We start from the raw sequence: 19264 nt of genomic DNA, 5'->3' as shown, positions 1-19264 counted from the left end.
CCCAAGCCTTAGCGCCTTAGTTCTTCCGCCTAAGTCTGTTCCTCCCCGACCCCAAGACTTCACCAGTAGACCTGAAGGTAAGCTGCTGACCCCTTCCCGGTTCGCTCAACCCCTTTTTCCGTCTCGCTCGACCTGGTCTGTTTCGCCGACCCTTATCCGCCTCGCCCAAGGGCTCGGCTATATCTTTTTCTTTGACCCGAGGGTATCTGTGTAAAATTTTGCGGACTTCTCTGTGTTAAGTCTGAGGACCCCGGTACAGTTATTCCTTAAGTCTAAGGGTCAGATCATAAGTTTCTCCCAATCCGACCCTGTTTATCCTGTTCTCCACCAACTGAAGTCGAACTCCTCCACACCTTTCCTGTAGCTTTGCTACAAGTGTCTGAGCTAAAACGTGCAAGTGTTGTTGAAATAACCGTCTAAATGTTTAACCCTGCATTGCACTTCCGTGTAGAGCTGAATCTCGCCGACGCCACATACGAACTGCATCCGACGCCAGAAGACGGAGCAGTAGCTGAGCCGCCGACCGCAGAAGCTGAAGCAGAACCCGCAGAGGACCAGTTCGCCTCCACCCCGCTCGAAGGCAAGCTCCGGAGCATGAACCCAACTTTCTAAACTTGCACATGTCTTCCTTCATATGTATGTGCATTTACGTTATAGGAGTTGTTTGAAACCATAGATGCATGACTTAGTTCCCTTGATCTGAATACTAGTCTGTTGAGTCCGAGTAATTGCAATGCTTAATAGGGCTCGGCAGAAGTCGAGTGATTTCCTATCACTCGCGAGTTATAGGAGTTGGTTGTTCTCCTTCTGGTTACAACTATAAGGACGATGAACGGGGCAGGGCTTGGTGAACTCTTTTGGTGGTCGGCTAATCGCCCCGTCTGCTTACTTGAATCTGTTTAAGGCCTGACAGTGGTGGTGTTCGTGATCAAGTGTTTGAAAGTACTAATCTCATACCCATTATGGGATGGGGAAGCCTAGTACCTGATTGAACCTGGACGTGAGCGGTTCGATCCACTGTCTCTGGAACAAAGTTCCCCTGCGGCCGCATGTGGTGGCAAGTGTGGTCACGGAACGGCAGAGGCCGGATCTGTGGAACCTTGCACCAAGAGAGGTGGGCCCGACACGGGTCAGGGAATTGATGGGGACGGTCGACACAGGAAGCGACCCTCGGTGGTGCGCGGATGTCGTGAGGTTAGATTCGCCATGCATGGTTAAGGAACTCGAATCGATTCGTCTGCCTCTCACAGTTTGAGACTGCTTGATTGCTATGCTACACTGAGTAAAGATGGAACATGATGATGAGATGAACTCGATGCTTGTTCTACACTTGTTGTTGGAAACTATGTTTGTTTAGCATAAGTTGCCAATGTAGACTGGTTAAGAAACTTAAAATCTGAGCTAAAATATTGAAAGTAAGGACCTAACATAGTTGCTTTTTGGCAAACAAAACCCCTCAGCCAAAGAGTCCTGCATGTCTAGAAGTGGTGGAGTAGTTTTCCCACCGGTCGGTTAAGTCTTGTTGAGCTTAGAAGCTCAGCCTTGTTTGTGGCATCTCCTTTCAGGTGAAGTTGAAGCCCCTGAGTTCGCTGCTGTTGGCACTTGGCCGCCCCAGCTTCCTCCTGGGTGAACGGTTGAGTGGGATCCCTCCTCAGACGGCGAGGAGCGGGATCACTGATGTCTTGTTTGGCCTCACCAGGGACATCCGACACCGGTGCTAGCTTCCGCTATATTTACCTTTTTCCGCTATTTTTGAACCTTGTAAAATTCTGATTTCGAACCAGTGTGTAAGGAATCGTTGCACTAATTATTTGATCTGTTGTATTCTCTGGAATCACTCACCTTCGTGTGAGCTATGCTAACTCGGTCCTGTTTAAGTGGTTTAATCGAATGAAATCCGACGGATAGTCGAGTTGACTTGATTAAAGCATGGGATTTGCGTGTTAGACGACTTAACCGTGCTTTAGCTAAGTTAATCCGAGGTGTTCCGCCACAGTTATAAATGCGACACGCCTTCACTTCTTCTTCTTCAGCCGGCCTCAAGCGCCAGAAAACCCTGTCGCATCTCCTCTTGGCTCAAGTACAGGGCTCTCTCCCTAGTCTCTGTATCGATTTGTATGTGCATTCGACCTTGCCCCCTCTTTAATCAAACTAATTTCTATGTGCATTTCGGGATCGTGGACATGGCTGCTACAGCTTCGCCACTGGACACCACCCTCTCCTTGCCGGTGCTGCAACATCTTGATCTCCAGGAGGGTGAGGTCGACCGAGTGGCAGCAGCTTATGTCAGAGACCAGCACCGGTACGATCCTTGGTACACCGCGTCGGTCTACATCGGCGCTACGCTTGACCACCACAACTTTAGGATGGCGTATGACGACACCTCCCCCTTGTCTTCACCGTTCTTCCATCCTCCAAAGATGTTGACCGCCTTCACGGTCACACCTAGCAGTGGTGGAACGAGGTCATCATTTTCCGCCGTGTGAGCTGCTTCTACCTCTTTAAGACTCACTTCTGGGAGGGCCTAGGCAACCCTAAGGAGATTAATTAGATCTTTGCTATGCTGTTAATTAGTAACTCTAGCGGTGGCCGCAGCAAAAGAGAAATAGACGCGCGGGGGAGGAAAGCCTCGATCTTTTTTTCCTCCATGAAACGGTATGTGTAACCAATGGTATTGGTAGGTAATTTCCACCCAACTCCAAGAGAAGGTTCGAAACTAGTATTTTCGGAGCACCCTTTGAGATGCTCCAGAAAAAATTTGAAGTTGACCCCTAGATCCACCTTTTTTCTGGAGTCGATACTAGTGGAGCTCTTTTTTCTGGAGTTGGTACTAGTGGAGCTCTTTTTTCTGGAGTTGGTACTAGTGGAGCTGAAGATGTTTGGCAAGATGAATTTAAAATGGAACTGCAAAACTTGGAGCGGAGCAGTCCCAAACTCACCCTAAACGTGATACGTCGTTGAATTCTCTGCACGTGCATTGAACATATCTAATTCCGTAGTCAATTATACTTGACCAAACCAAAGAATAAAATCACTTTGGTAAATACAGAACCGCCATGTTTTTCAAATCCTATGCCCAGTAATTAAGGCTTTCACTTTCATATTATCCATATCTGTCAAATATTAGTAAAGATCTCTTTATAGTCTTGCGACGCGAATATAGTGGGCATGATCTTTGTACTCCCTCATCCCAAATTACTATTTATTTTAGATTTTTTTCAAGGTACGAAGCTTCTGCAATGCACATAGATAAATTTGACAAATAGTAAATTTGGGACGGAAGGAGTAATAAACAAATATTAATGAAGACCGATGTAATTTTTTTTTTGTAAATTCTAAAGCACTTTAGCAAATTGTAATAGTGCGCATATATACCTGGTGATCCCCCCCCCCCCCCCCCTCTCTTTTTAGTTTTTTTTAATTCAATGCAATCAGTTGTGTTTTATCTAGTGGGTCTCCCAACCATTCTAGCAGAATACGATGATGCATGTTGCAAAGGGCAAAACCACACGACCTCTAGATAAACTAACAAACAAAGTTCAACTGGCAACTGGTTTTGGCAACATCGCTATACAAAATTGGCACGTAGCACGCACAGGGAGATCGTACACAAGCTTTCAAGCTACCCATGAGACAGCAGTCCAGGACAGTTGGCTTTTGGGAAAACCAAGTTCACGTAAGTGGCTTCACTTGCCCAGATGAGTCAAGATCCTGCTGATAAGTGCCTCTTTCTTACCAGAGATGGGGAGGTCATGTGCGGTTAGGTACGATTTCAACTCCACGACTGTCATGTCCTTCAACTGCAAATGACAAAGACATATTTTTTTTAGAATTTGTAGAGTTTCACATGAATGGTGCTGCTTCGAAACCCAGCAGGTAGAGCAAGAAAATCTATCGTAGCCAAACGAGGAGTGATCTATGAGTGTGCAGCTGTAGTATAGCTCCTTGCTGTCATGTTAGCTTAGGATGTACAGAGGCTTCATTTTAGGTACATAAATAGTTGAATTTTGTTGAGCATGCCATTTCTTATTGGCATTTGCAGAAAACAGGTGGTCTCTAAATGCATTGGCATATCACACTGACATGTTATATGTTGAATTCTGTTTGCATATAGACTGTCATAACTCATAGGAGAACGAGAACCTGCCAAATAAACTTTAGCATGTGGGTATATATAATCTTCGGAAGACGACGTGACTACTTACCTTTCCATTATCTGCCAATTCCGCCCAATCATAAGCTGCACTTTTCAGCGAGGCTGCATCAGTGATTGCCTTCCGCTTCTTCGAAGCGTCACCACGGGAAGCTTTTGCTGCTGCTGCTTCAGCCTCCTCTTGGTCATAATTTTCACCATAGACTGAAGCCTTAAATTCATCAATAGCTTTAACAACTCCTGGCCTGAGATAAGAATGGCAAACGAACATATTGAGCTTCAAGTTCAACTACATCCCACACAACGCACAGACAGGGTAACATGTGACTACTGCATATTGCTTTTGTAGGGGATACAGGCATATCATTAGCTTATTTAAGCATGAAATATGCCATTTCTATTTTATCTTTCCGTGTCATGTTTAGCATGCACAAATGCCAAGAAAACAAGTACCTAGCCAAGCCTTCTTCATCAGGCAGGGTCTCATCCTTTATATCTGGCATCTCATCTTCACCTAAAGCTAAGGCCTCCAAAATCCCATAGTGTCTTTGCAAAGCTGATTGACATCAAAGAAACAGAAGTCACGTCAGATAATTTAGGAAGTCAGTGATGGTGCAAGTTAATGAACATGTTATAATAACATCTTGATGCTCCGTGACATGTTAGCCCAAAAGGCTATAGGGCATGTACAATAAGCAGCATTTGGCCATGGAGCATTTATGTAAACTAGAATAAAATCTGTGCTTCGCATTGGCAGACAACTCTACATTAGAGAGACATCTTGTAAATGTAATACATTTCAAAAAAAATATTGGGACAGTCCACAGTGCAGCACAGGGGCAGCGCACCTTGGAGGCCAAAAATACAGCTTAACGTTAGTATCGTCAATTATGACTTCATAGCTACTTACCTGGGTTAGCAAATTGGCATACAGAAAAATTCTTCAGATCAATGCGTTTCAATAGACTTGATGCTTTCTTGATTTGTTCATCCGTTGCACGTGGTGCTTCATCAGAAGTCACATGAACCTGCGAATCAAGGTAAGAATGTAAGATGCTTATCTTATGGCGGACGGTAAAGTGTAAAAAAATGGCAGTCCTTACCTCTTCAGGATATCTTATATCGTCGGAGTATGGAAGATAGATCATGTGCATGCCAGGTGGCTCAACTTGACCAGCAGAGGAAGTAACTTCTTCCTGTATTTTTTTTACCCCCCGAGTTCATTTGGAAAGCAGGTCTATGTTAGCAAATCACATACAAACAATTCATGTCATCTTATAAAAATAGATTTGTATAATGATGTTTTGCAGAACCCCACTTTTTGGGTTTATTAATCTGACCTACAAATATACATTCAGGTAATTAGTAGAATGAAAAATTAGAGCAAGGTCATTTTGCCTGGTTACTACCCATCTTCCAGACATACATCGTGCCATGCTATAAGCTCAAGCAAAGATGCAATCAATGATTCAATTCAAATTGACAGAACTGATGAGCGAATTTTGTTAGTGCAATTGGCATGACGTGCAGTACTCAATAATATTGATGTAACATTATCATGGTGGACGAACTAATACTGTGTAGCAGCTACTGTTTGTGCAGTAAATGTAAACATGGAAAGAAAGTGTCCCTCACTTGAGCAACAAGGGCCACGAGTTGTGGTCGAGTTGGATTCCCATAAAATGCAAGCGCAAACCTGAAAGCATACATATATTTTAAGTTGTTAAACATGGTCGTGTAGACATGCAAAACCTGAAATTTACATTGGTAAAATAAGCAACTTTCTTCTGTTAGGACACCTCAGCACATTTGCTGTTGTGCAAGAAGTGAAGGCTCCCTTGCCTTACCTTGCCCACAAAAAGGTTACTCATCTTTAAGAGGGCCTCCACTAGCAAGGATTTCCTTGCTTAGTAGCAAAGGTTGGGCTAAGCAAGGCAAGGCATGGAAATTGAACATGCTGAACCACTTATCTCCTGAGACTCAAGAGTTGAATTGGCATGCTATTGCAAGACACAGTGCCGACCATAGCTGGTGACTATGTTTTACTGTGCATATATATTACATAATTGCAAGCTATGGCCAAAATGTTACATGAGAGCTAAAAAACAATTCACAATGAACTGTGATGATTTAAGGTAGCTATAGCTACATTGTAACTGTCAATATTTTCTTGCATTGTATTTTCTTTATATAGTGGTCACAAAAGGTTGAAGGAAAATATAGGTGATGGCAACTAACCTTCCAAGGCGCAACATTGAGCTATGTAAAGCAACAAAAACGCGTGTGCTTCCAAATATATGCTGCATCAGAACATATGGGGTAAGTCTGAGTATCTGGCAAATGCATCCTAGAATAAAATATTAATACATTTAGAAGCTCTGAGCAAGAGCGGGGAAAAGACAGAAATAAATACCTATCGCATAACAATCCTATGAAAACATCACTTCGTTTTTACTGCATTTAGAGAACTGGTTAAAATCAAAAAACTTTGGTTGATGTATAGCCTTTAGTTCTGTAGTATTATCAGCTCCTGTAGTCAGGTCTTGTAGATATTCTACATTATTGTAATTTTATTCCTGTAACCTTTGTACATATGCCATGCATTTACTAAATTAATCTACAGCCAGTAGGGTTCTAAAAAAGAGTATCGAGATATGACCAAAGGTTTAATTTGGTTTAAATTAGTAACTTACATGATACAAAGTGTCAAACCATGGTTGAAGGAAGCATGCATCTAAAGCACTGTGTCAAGTTGAGACTTCTTATCTAATCAAGATGCAAATATTGTCATTCAAAAACATTTGAAGTTTTCAGCTATTATATTATCTGCCTCAAGCTAGAGAAGACGGCATGGAGAATGACAGACATTCTCAGCATTAAGGATATAGCTGCAGTACTGCCAGTTCAGACTCTGACTAGGTAATGGTGCAATTCCGGAAGCATAAAAGGTAGTGTTACTACCTCATCACTGGGATAAATAAATGTTGATGGTCGCAAGTTATGATAATCCTTCAAGCAATCCAATGGCTTGAATCCTATAAGGCGAAGATGATGACTTGAAACCCTTTTAACCTCAGAGAGTTCTCGGACGGAAAATTTGACGACCGTGCTGCATGAATAGGGTAAGTACTTAAGATCACAAATACACAACAATGAGACCCAAGAATGTCTTGCTTGGTATGCATAGCACAAATCAATGGTGTTACAGTGCACAGTTTTCAATATATGAGGGTGCGGGTTGAGTTTTGGAGATGATTTGAGTATCATCTATGTCTGCAAACACGCCATACTCAACAGGAATCCATTTCTTCCATCCTGAGGCTGGCTCACATGCCAACTCCCAAGGCTTTTCTCAAATGGTTCATAATGAAAGTTTCTGAAGGAGTTTGAAACGAAAATCAATTTGTACAAGCATGCAGTCGAGCTTCCTTTATTATGTTGAAGCCAGCAGGCAGCTAATATAATTCAACAGGGAAACACCACCCAAAATGAAAAATCAAACAAATACATGACAGTGACAGTGTGTTTCTTACTCATTGTACATCTGGAAACGCATCTGTGGATCCTGAAGTAGAGCCCCAGTATCATTGCATATGAAAGACCTTTCAGTCTGTATAAGGATTGTCGTTATATGTTTAAGAATTATAAAAGCAGGCATAAAGAGATTGCAGGGGATGAAATTTCACCAAAGCTAAGTAATGACATTATGTAGGCTCACCTTTAGTGGAATGTTACTGACTGAATCAAGCCATGTAATTGTCCCTACAAAAATAAGTAACGAGCATATACTTAGATATACTCGTAATGACATTATGTAAAGAAGCACAGAATAGACCAAAGTTAGAGCATGCCTGGAGTAGTAGGACGGGTCAGCGCATATGTATTCACTTCTATACATACATCATTTGTAATTGCAAATGAAAGAGTTTTTACTCTGCGCTTTTTCATCATTCTTTTTCTCAGTTGATCAGTCATATCCTCCAACCTTCAAAGACAACAATAAAAAATTATGTGAAAGTAAGAAATTATGTTCATTCAGAGGAAGCACAATCTTCCCAAATGATATTAGAGATCAACAGGCCAGTAGCATAACAAAGAATAAATACTTCATCAACATAACTTAAGTCTCCAAAACCACTACAGTACATATAATCATTTTTCATAGATGCACCAAGCAGATGCAAGTAATTCGAGTTCTATTATTGGTAGTTCATGCAAGAATCCCACAAAAATTTATGAAAACATTTATGTGCTCAAATGCAGCTCATAATTCTTATTCACCTTAGTACGATATACTCTCAATTCTCAAAACAACACATGGAGAACTCAGAACAAAAGTTCCCAACATGACAAACTTCATTTTTCTATGACGGGAAAGTCTAGAAATATAAATGTATACTTTTCTATGAAGGCGTGGTGCATATGGCTTTTTCCCCCTTTATTCTCTCAGTGTGTACACATGAAAGGGTGTTGTAATGTAAAATTATGTCCATTAATTCAAACGAATTGGCAAAGCTCTTGCGACCTGTTAAAAAAAAGAAAAGGACAAGTCCACACAGAAACAAATGCTAGTCAAATGTGATTGTGTAGAACAAGCTATCTCCATCCACAACTCAAGACTGAAAGGTTGTGCAAGGAGATGATAAGAATAAAATGCAAATCAAGTATGTATGACCTAATTAAAAAAAATCAAACAAGTAACATTTATGCTTCAAGAACAGTACTTTTCACCAGCAGATGGCAGATACTCCGTTATCTCAGCTCCATCCAGACCAATCAAATCCTGGGAAATCAGATCTACTTAGCAATTAACACTGAGAGGAAAGGAAAAGAATAATGGAATCTTACTGCATAAAAAAGGGACACGTTGAATTCCTCATCAGGCCGGCTCAGTGGAAGTAGCTCAATAGATAGGCCAAGATCTTGTGCATCCTGTAGGAAAGCAAGTACTGATATGGTAAATAGAGGATAAAAAATGAAGATAAAATTTCATTTTGGATATGTGGGTGCCGTGTAGTATGAAACAATACATATCTGCGATATAGACATACCTTTGCACGTTGTATTGTTGTCCTAATCATATCAGTCTTCACAGCTCCTGTAATAGCACTAAAAGGATCATCTTCATTGGTGAATATAAGCATTCGTTTACTGACAGTCTTCACAGATCTGGAAATTTTCAAAAGAGGAATGTGGATTCACTGAAGTCCAGACGGGTATCAAGAAGTGCGTTAAAAGGATGTCATAGCACTCATGGCATGTTACATTCTTTGTTACACAAATATCTACATCAACATTCAGCATAAACTGCTGCAACCTAGATTAGTTTGCACAGTGCGCATATTACTCCAGCTCCAGGAAAGGTAGAGGTATAAATCCTACAGAACATGTTAATAGCCCACAAGATTTATTAAATTATGACACTGCATAAAAGCAAAAGGAGGGAAGTGGACATACCCTTTGCGCAGCAGTGCTTGTGCAACCCAAAGAGCATTATAAAGGGTGTTCTCCCGAGATCCAGCAGTTATTCCATATCGACTTCCAATGTTGCTCATGAAAGAATCTGCCATAAGTTGAAACAAGCTTTAGAACCAGAAATAAAACAGAATTTTGCTGACTTTTATTTAATACACCAAGTATCTCGTATACTTCTTATCATCTTATGATACACCCATCAAATTTGTTCGTGAGGTCAAAACAAAATTAACTAGAAACCTGATGATTATGATAATATAGTCAGGGAGTACTGCTAAGCCATCACATTAGACTTAATTTTTAAGAACACAAAACCAACCTGATGTCAGATTTTAGATTTCTTTTTTTATCACACCTTCTAGCCTGATTTAGGCACATATAGTTTGCTACACAAGTTAGGACATAAAGGTAAACCATAGAAGGAAACTACCTTCTCTGGTTGAGAAAGTGGGTGGAGACAATATTAGATATGTAGGGAAAATAGGAAGACCCAAACAGAGCAAAACTTATTATGAACCACATGTCCACATAACATTTAGTGTATAAAAGAAGCTTAGCATGCATTTCTCTCCAACTTTGACCATGCCTGACCAAGTAACAATTCATATAGTGGTGTCACCTTCTATGCAAGAAAAATCTTTAATCAGTTTTGCAGTGGGCCTATCAAGTGGATCTCTGTCTCCAACATTGTAAACATAAACACCTGCCAAATCCTGCAAATTCTTCTTCTCTTTCTGCAAGAGTTGTGAGTAAACTAGATCAAGCCACAAGGCAGCATACTTTGCAGTATCAGTGCATTGGTTCTACTTTATAATGCTATCATACACAGTTAATAAATAGTACAAGGAAAACAAGCACGGAGTGTTGCAGATTTGTCAAGAAATGACTAATAATCTAATATAATTGTGAATACTCAACTCATGCAAAGCCAGATAAGTATTCACCTTTCAGAAAACAATTGAAATGGAGCACGGTGTCTAGCTTACAGAACCTATCATTCACAAATCCCGACTCTGATTCTTTCATTATATACTGAATGCAACTGCAAGTTAATTGTATCACTGTAGTCTTCAAGTTCACTTCTTATTCAACAGGTTTAGTAACCATGCCTTAAAAAACGAGTACCACTGGGGGGTCACTGTGATGCATGCAGTCTGGCTATTAACATTTAAATTGGATATCCATAACCATGTGTAGATTTGTTCAAAATATACTATCATAATATCATATTTACTAGGTTCGTAATAAGTTACAGTAGAAACCACTAGTCAACTTTGTGTTCTGGACCTTTTGGGTATTGTGTTGGTGTCCAAAATATCACTTATTTTATTTGTGGCCAGGGGTAGCATACTGAGTAAAGCTGGCAACAGGCCAAATAGAATTATGACATAATGCACATAGAAGAATTGGCTACTAAGCTGAAACTGAAAGTCCTCCCTTTCTCCTCATAAATGTTTGTGAATTATGATAAAATGCTACAGTTTAGATAGAAAAATACATTATCTAACAAATTAAATCCCTAGAAACACAACCATAGAAAGCAATAAAACAAAGCTTTCGGAGTTGAGCAAGCACATACAGTGTTAAAGAAACATATTGCAACTTCATCATAGGATCTTCCAATGATTTGTGTCTTCAGAGACTGCGTAATGCAGTTAACTATGGTATGAAAATGTGTCTCCTGCTTTTCATCTGCCTGGAAGAAATCATAACAAAAGAATGCTACATTATGAAGTAAAACCATAAAAGAATGTTATGTCAAAACATAACCACACAATGTATGGATTACTAAATACAAGAAAAACAGCCAAACTCATACTTTTACCATAGCATCCCCCAAATCATGACTAAAACTAGCTTAATCCATGAGAAAGCACTCTAAAAGATAATGACATTAGCTACCTACTCCCCGCCCGTGGTCTTTAGTCTTTACACCCCCAAAACAGAAGTTAACTGTAACAGATACAAACTACTGGCAAGACTCACCAGAACAAACAGACTCCAAATTTTGATGTAGTGCTTGCCAAAAAAAACCTAGACCTCAATTTCGAAACAGCCACGCACAGCAAGAAAATGCATCGAGCTTGTCAAATTAGGTGGCAAGCAACCAGTGCCTCACCTGGGTAGTCGCGGGGGTGAACATTTTGGGTGATGCATCAACGAGGTAGACAACCATCTCTTTGTTTGCCTCCCTCTCCTGTTTCCCCGAGCAAGCAATCGAGTATCCACAAATCAAACGGCGTCACAGCAGGCGTGTTAAGCCAAAGATTAAAAAAAATGTGGACGGAAAAATAACACAGGGGCGGCGAACCTGCACGTTGTCATCGTCCTCGTCGCTGTCGTCGCGGAAGATGCCCTCGGGGTCCAGGTCCATGGCGCCGGCTGCTGAGCGAGGGGTAGGGACTTTGGGGGGCGGCGAGAGGTTCTGGAAGATTCTAGAAACTCGCTAGGGTTTAGGGGAGGGACTGCGAAAGGGAGAACACTAGGGACGCAGGGGGCGAGACGGCGGGTGCAGCAGCAGCTTCGTCTTCTCTTCTCGGGGAAGGAGAAGGAAGACGAAACGAGATGGGCCCACAACGTGCAAGAGGCAACGGCACACCAATTTAATGGGCCCATGGGCCATTCTCGGGGCTGCAGCGAGGCCTTCTAATCAACTTCCGCTAGTTTTTTCCTTATGGAAAATATCAGTTCCATTTTCATTTGCTGGCTGATCCAAACGGCTAAGTAGGTACATTCCCAAACAAAGTTTCATTGATTGCCTAGTCTCCCGGCGTTTCCGGAGATACATTCGGCACTTAACCAGGCCCTGTTATTACAAACTGGCATCGTGCCAATGCTAACAAGTTTGACAGGACCAGCGCAAACCAATCACACATGTTGCGCCAAGGTTTCGCAACTACATCAGACAATCCATAGCTCGCTCAATCTTTGTTCTCTTCTTCCCCTGATGGGTCAACCTTCGCTGCTGCTGATGCATAGCTCACACTGCTGTCCCTCATGTTCTTGCACTGGCTTGACTGCTCATAGCGAACAAAGCCAATCTTAATCTTTGTTGAGCAATGTTTCAACATCTGAAAAAAATTGATGCACACTGGATGAGAACATGGTAAAATAAAGGATAAGCAATAAGCATTAACTACCATAGCCAAGAAAGTCGGTTTACATACATGAAGGAAGACACTGATGGGGTGGCGTCCACATATGGTGTTCTCATACTCCTGCAGGTATTGTTTGAATGCAACAGGATCACCAGTCTCTATGATCTCCATGCCCATACGGTCCAAGGCCTCAATAGATTTATGAATGGCACCATGTTTCTTCTCATAGTATGTATAATTGAACCTGATGCGAGAAAGGGATCAACAAAATTTTATTTCTGTTTACTAGATGAAGAAAAAAAATCAACAACAAAGAAATCTTCATATGCTTAAAGAGGTAATAACAAGATCTTATGACTGGGCCCTAAGAACGCGTTGACTATGACCCCAAAAAACTGAGCCCAATCGACCATGGTCGGTTTTCCCTACCTAGGTACATGAATGTGGTCAGGCTTTCTTTTAGCAGGTTTCTTTTTTCCTGAAATTGGAGATGGGGTTCTGGAAGGACAGATGGCTTCATGGGCAATGATCTTGTACCACGGCATTTTGCATTGGTTCTAAAAGAAGAGCAAATAAAAGAGCTGTTCTTGAGGCTCTCAAGTCTCACCAACAGAAGACCAATTTCAGTACAAGGGGCACTCTCTGTTGGAGTTATTGCAGGACTATTTCTACATTCTGACATCATTCTAGCACTACAGTTCAGGCTCCTGGGACTAAAAGATCATTATGCACTTATCCACCAATATGCTCCTGGGACTATAAGAAGCACCAATTGTTTTCTTTTCTCTGTCCACCAACTTAGTGAACACAGGTAAATTCTAGCCAAGTTTATTTTTAGTGCCTTGCCTTTCTTTAACGCTTTAATAGCACTAATACAAACCAGAACATGTAATCACCATAATCTAACCTAACAATAATGTTAATATATAAGTAAATGAGCCTTGGTCTAAGATCAAGACAAAACACTAGCTGGTCTGGACACTAAATTACAGCTTAGTTCAGCGTACCATCCCCAAACCTATGGACAAGCTAAATGGTTATACTGAACCATTGTTTGGTAAGAGAGGTAATTTTTTCACTACAGATCCGGCTGAGGTAGAGTTCTCATGGCTATTTGGGAATAGGGCATTATTGTGCACTGCCCAAAAAAATTTGTAGCAGCAACCAGTGTTTCTAAGGCATCCTTAAGGCGTTGCCTAGTCGACAAGGCGGTGGTGGCTCGCCTCGCCTAAGGTGTCGCCTTAGCCCACCTTATCCCGCCTTAGCCCGCCTAGGCGATAAGGCGGTGGTGGCTCACCTCACCTCGCCTTAACGCTTTAAAAACCATAGCAGCGACTGGGGACAAGCTGCATCTCAAGGGGACGGTGCTGTCACACCAGGTGAAGCAGAGAGTGCTGTGCAACAAGAAACAAGTGTGAGGAAGTAAAATGGGAATGCTTGGGGTTGTGTTGTAATGGGCTTGGCGTGGTACAAGAGTCATACCCTTTTGAGCTTAAATAGGGGAAGCTTGCAAGAGGAAAAAACAAGAAAGAAAATTGCAAGGTTTCCTTCCCCATCCTATCTATACTCCCTTGGCCCTTTATCAGTCCTCTCAATTTTCTATTTCCATAGTGAAATTACCCTAGTTATCCTTGTTGCCCTGAGATTTTTACAACAAATTATTGTAAGCTACAGGCTGCAACAACATGAGTATTGGACTACTGAAAACAGTGGCTCAAGAACGACAATGGCAACTGCTCTCTCTCCTGCCTCATCTGATATGAAGTGGCTGTTTCTGATGGCAATTAAGTGGTGCAGAGGGCAAGTGAGGTCAACCAGTAGGTCCGACATGCCGTACGCCATAGACATGCATGAAATGCACTCAGGATGTCCAGAATTCATAATCTTTCCCCATGATAATACGAGCATGAAACATGAGTAAGCAGACACATAAACGCTAATCACTTACCGGGACCCCCAATGGCAGAAGTCTGACGACACAGAAAAAAAGTTATTTGGATCATCAACATATTTAGAGAGCAGCTGTCCAAACATGGCTTCACTTTGGGAGCTAAGTGCGCCAACAAGGATAGGGACAACTTTTACAGTATGTCTGTCAAATCAACATAGAAAGAGAGAAAATGTAAGTATGTATAGACATGAGAATTTGGCTCCAAAGAAACTACTAAATGGGTCAGACATATTAACAAAGTATTTACCCTTGAAAGACTTTAGAAAGGTAGGGCAAATGCATTTCCATGCTATGTTCAGCTTCATCTACACTAAGATCCATAAATTCAAATTTTCCAGTAGCGCTGAGTTCCTCAATGACTGCAAAGGTGGAAACCAGTAGATTAAGATAGAATACATTAAATTTAAACTTTTTTGTGCAGCGGTTCCTCAGTATCTGGAAAATTAGTATAATAATGTACTAAAATGTTCACAAAGAAGTGGATTGGCCTCATTGAAAGGACAAACTCATCATGCATAATTAGAATGAATCGACACGGTGGGCTAAATAATCTATTCAAGGTCATCACAAGCTCAAGCAACACCTACTGGCCATATCAGAGAAATATCTAGAGATGTCTCATTATGCATGTTGATGTCTATATCTAGTTATAACAGTGATGAACCCCAGGATTATGTGGAATGTAGTTTTACAATCCCTGTAATACTGATCACATTGCATCCTATATTAGAACCAGGCAGCAGGCATCAATAATAGTACAAAGGGAATATGCAGGCAACACCATACACACGATACCATTAGCAAAACATATTATTCTTAATGAAAACTAGTTGATTGATTATGTATAATATGTACAGCATGTAATACAGAACTTGGCTGAAAAATGTCAAGCATCCAGATTGAGTCATCCACCTTCCTGGTCTACTGGCAAATCCCCAATTGGGGTGGAATAGACAGTAGCCCTGGTTAGAGCACATTTTGGAGTGTAGTAGTGATGGGAAGGGCCAAGAAGAAACACCCGAGAACTGAAACACATGCAGAGAAGAAAAAAAGATACTATATGGTTAGGAAGCATATGTACAGAAATAATTACAATAACCAATCATGCACATGTTTTGAAAGTTCCTAGAATGATGTCAGAGTGTAGAATGAAGCACATTTTTTTTGAGGGGTAGATGAAGTACATTTATGGAAACAACAGTGAAATAATGTGCGAATATCACTTCACTTCTAGCCTTTACCAATTACAATATACAAAGTAAAAGCCTGCTTGGTTGGCTCCCAATATTTGCCAAGCCAAAATGAGGGCAAGCCTAAGAATTTTAGCTACCAATTGGTTTACAACCAAAAGATTGGCATACCAATATTTGTAGCCAAAATCATGGCTAGCAACTAGAAACTTCTTGAAGCTCGCAAGAAGAAAAGGCATTGGTAGCCATATTTTGTCACCAAACCAAGTGAATACCAAATTTTCATGCCCTAAGTCTGGCCTTCCCTGATTTTGGCAAGTCATGATTTTGGTTGGCCGTGATTTTGGCTTGGCAATATTTGGAATCGAACCAAGCAGGTTATAATACATTGTATTTGAAATTTAACAATGTAAAAAACTTAATGTTTTGCATTGACTTGAAAACATGTGTGGCAATGATACAGAAGAATGTTTGCAATAAACTAACTGCTGTTAACATCATCCAAGTGACGCAAGTGGTACATTCTGGTACAGGTAATGAAAATAGTAATTTTACTCTCTAAAGGGGTTAGTGTCCCAGAGAGAGGACCAAATGCACTAGTGGTCAGTGGACAGTGCAGCAGCAACTTAAGAGGATAAAAATGGAATCCATTATATTGTTTGCATTTTATGACATTTGTTTTCACCTAAATGAAGGACCACTATTGTGTTGACAAGACTAGCTTTTACATAGATATGAAAACATCCATGACACTGAGCACTGATTGAATCAACAAGAGCATTGATTTGTTTTTAGAACTGGAGATATTAGAAGAAAACTATGGTAATGTGTTAGATAACTCACATGTTAGTCGGATCGATGTTGCCAAAGGCATAAGCTGCACAGCGCCCCGAGTATGAATAACCAGCATGGCTGTAGTGGTAAGTAAAGAATGTTACAACAGAACAGTAATCAGCATAAATCTAACATCCTACAATAAACACCAACTTACGGTGCAATTACAGCCCTAACATCAGGAGACTTGGTTAGACCAGCTGCCCCCAGCCAACCATCGAGTTCCTCTTCCAGCTTCCTGGCTAATTGTGAACATCAAGCAGTGCTTAGATTTTAGGATAGGGCAACCAAAATAGCAAAACCAAAGATTTAATCAAAAGGAGAAATAGTAAGCATTGTTCACATCCCTAAAAGTTAATCAACAAGTAGCCTCTGCATTTGTTCGCTGCATTGAAAAGAATACAGGACGCAAATGCTACAGTGATTAATTTCATTTTGTTATAAATATGATTAATGAACAGCAAAATACAATGTCCTGCATGCATCAATCATTGATGTCCTGGAAGTTTATAAAACCAGTGGCCTGGTACTCAATGTGTCACCCACCATGTAGTGATAAACTGATAATGCAGAACAATTAGGCTAATTATGTGGCTTCAGCACTAGTTATACCTATATGGCCAAGAACAACTATTTATAGAACGGACATTCTATAAAAAATTGCGGGAAGAAAATTTCAAAGGTGGCAAATGCAAAAATATGAATGTCATCTTGAGACAACTTTTGGGGCAATGCTAAAGTTGGTGAATGCAAAACAAAAAAGATGTAGTTCATCCTATTCACATTACTTGTTGTTTTAGACTTGGATGCAAGAGCTGAAGAGGTAGATAAAATCACCATCCTACCCTCAATTAATGTTCTCTAAAGCATGCATGCATGGGGAAAGAAGTTCACAATGATGCAATCAAGGAAGGTAAGACTGGCAAAAAAAGGGCCATGCGTTCCTAGAAGTTGTAGAACAGGTATTTTAAAGAATGTAAAAGAGGCTAAAACAACAAGTAATTCAACCAGAGAGAGTATCACATTATTCCACTCCAAGCAAATAAACTGTCAGATAACTAAACGGTTACGGTTTTCTTCAATAATGACCAGTGTCGAAACTACATCAATTATGTAAATTAAGTGTTGAATAAGATCAAACAAGCAAAACATGCAGCATCTAAAATGCAACAAGATAAAAGATTAAAAGAATTGCAAAATTGTTATTGTGGGGTCTGGAAGGTAAGTACCATTGTTTGTGTACCAAGAACCGGCATGCACAGCCCTTCTCACACGCTCCATTGATTGATTCAGAAATTGCTATCCAGTAGCAGAGCCTAGCACAAGCCAGAGGGGGCCGTGGCCCCTCCAACAATCAGCTGAAGTGTTCAAAATCTGAAGGAAATTTGGATTTGACTGTTCAAAGAACTGTAAACAGATCTATCTCCCATGAGAAAATAACTCTCAGTTAAGACAAATGTGTTTCATTTTGCTTTTTCCTTGTAATACTAGCTTCTAGGATTAAACAATTATTGTCTACAAAACAAGAGCCTCAACAAACTGTAACTGCAACTGGGGCTGGTAATGGTTAATTAATTTTTTAGAGCTAATTTACCATCCCTATATATCAAATTTGGGTACCTGAGATACCCTATAAAAAGCCTCGTTGATTGATACAATTTCTTATGTTGATCTATCCATTAGTGTTTTCAGAATTATTTACACCAAAACCAACTTAAAACATATTTCCCAGTGTGATCTGTGACAGAATCAGCATATGCGTGTTATTAGCTCTCCAATTTGTCAATTTAGGTTTACCACTCCAGTTTGGTCATGCCAATTTAATGTACAATTTAGGTTTACCACTCCAGCCGCCTCGACCCCGCCATGGAGCCCTCCCCCGACGACCCCGAACCGGAAACCCTAACCCAGCCACCACCATGCCTCAATCCGAGAGAGGAATGAGGAGGAGGACCCGCCTCGTCGCCGGCCGTCTACCACCACCCACCAGAATTGGACGAGCACGAACCGTCGGAGGAGAGAAGAGAGAGCTGTGAAGCAAGAGACGGCTGGGTCTTACCTCGCCGGCCTGTAAGAGAACGGCAGGCGCCCGGGTGAGCTTGGGGAGGGGAGGGGAGCGTCGCCGTCGGTCTGGGGAAGCCTCGCGGTCCGGCGTTGACCTGAGAAGGCGACGGCGAGGCCACGGGCGCGGGGTCCCTGGATCCAGTGCAGTTATACTAGCTACTGCAACTTAAGCAGTTGCAAGATCTCAGCCATCTAAAGATCATCCAACGTGCAAAACAAATCAAGCTCCCTTCTCCTTCCTCTACTCCCACTCCCCACGCCTCCCTCTCTCCTGTCCAGGTGCTGCACCTCCTCCCTGATGTCTTCCTTGCCCAGGACCTCAGACATGCCTTAATTTAGGATGCCGGATGGGCACGATGCACACCTCGCCAGAGGCACAGGTGTACGCACGTCTCGCCACCGCTACAGGACTTGCACAACGGCGACGAATTGAACCGTAAACGCCACCGATCGAGCATGGTGAGGAGACCTTGTGGCTCTTGGCCCTGCATGTCCCTCT

The 19264-nt window shown here is 41.4% G+C and overlaps 2 protein-coding genes across 2 annotated transcripts; both read right to left on the bottom strand.

Moving 5' to 3' along the window:
• Positions 1-3490: 3490 nt before the first annotated feature.
• LOC101753324 (ATP-dependent DNA helicase 2 subunit KU70) lies at positions 3491-12215 on the bottom strand. The gene is made up of 19 exons (XM_004956532.2): positions 11940-12215; positions 11748-11825; positions 11208-11324; positions 10248-10362; positions 9611-9716; positions 9205-9322; positions 9002-9085; positions 8878-8936; positions 8005-8138; positions 7872-7915; positions 7687-7763; positions 7115-7262; positions 6392-6453; positions 5789-5849; positions 5257-5349; positions 5064-5181; positions 4607-4709; positions 4206-4398; positions 3491-3800 (listed from the first exon to the last, which is right to left on the bottom strand). The coding sequence occupies exons 1-19, from the start codon at positions 12000-12002 to the stop codon at positions 3687-3689; spliced, it is 1887 nt and encodes a 628-aa protein (XP_004956589.1). The 5' UTR covers positions 12003-12215; the 3' UTR covers positions 3491-3686.
• Positions 12216-12357: 142 nt separating this feature from the next.
• LOC101752915 (protein MEMO1) lies at positions 12358-18973 on the bottom strand. The gene is made up of 9 exons (XM_004956531.4): positions 18761-18973; positions 17931-18017; positions 16859-16943; positions 16711-16779; positions 15590-15702; positions 14925-15036; positions 14675-14818; positions 12796-12970; positions 12358-12699 (listed from the first exon to the last, which is right to left on the bottom strand). Exons 2-9 carry the CDS (start codon positions 17980-17982, stop codon positions 12550-12552), a joined length of 900 nt encoding a protein of 299 aa, XP_004956588.1. The 5' UTR covers positions 17983-18017; positions 18761-18973; the 3' UTR covers positions 12358-12549.
• Positions 18974-19264: the final 291 nt, after the last annotated feature.

This window comes from Setaria italica, chromosome II (genome assembly GCF_000263155.2).
Source record: "Setaria italica strain Yugu1 chromosome II, Setaria_italica_v2.0, whole genome shotgun sequence".
Lineage (NCBI taxonomy): Eukaryota > Viridiplantae > Streptophyta > Magnoliopsida > Poales > Poaceae > Setaria > Setaria italica.
Note: the sequence above shows the minus strand (reverse complement) of the source record. Positions and strands in the feature narration are given on the sequence as shown.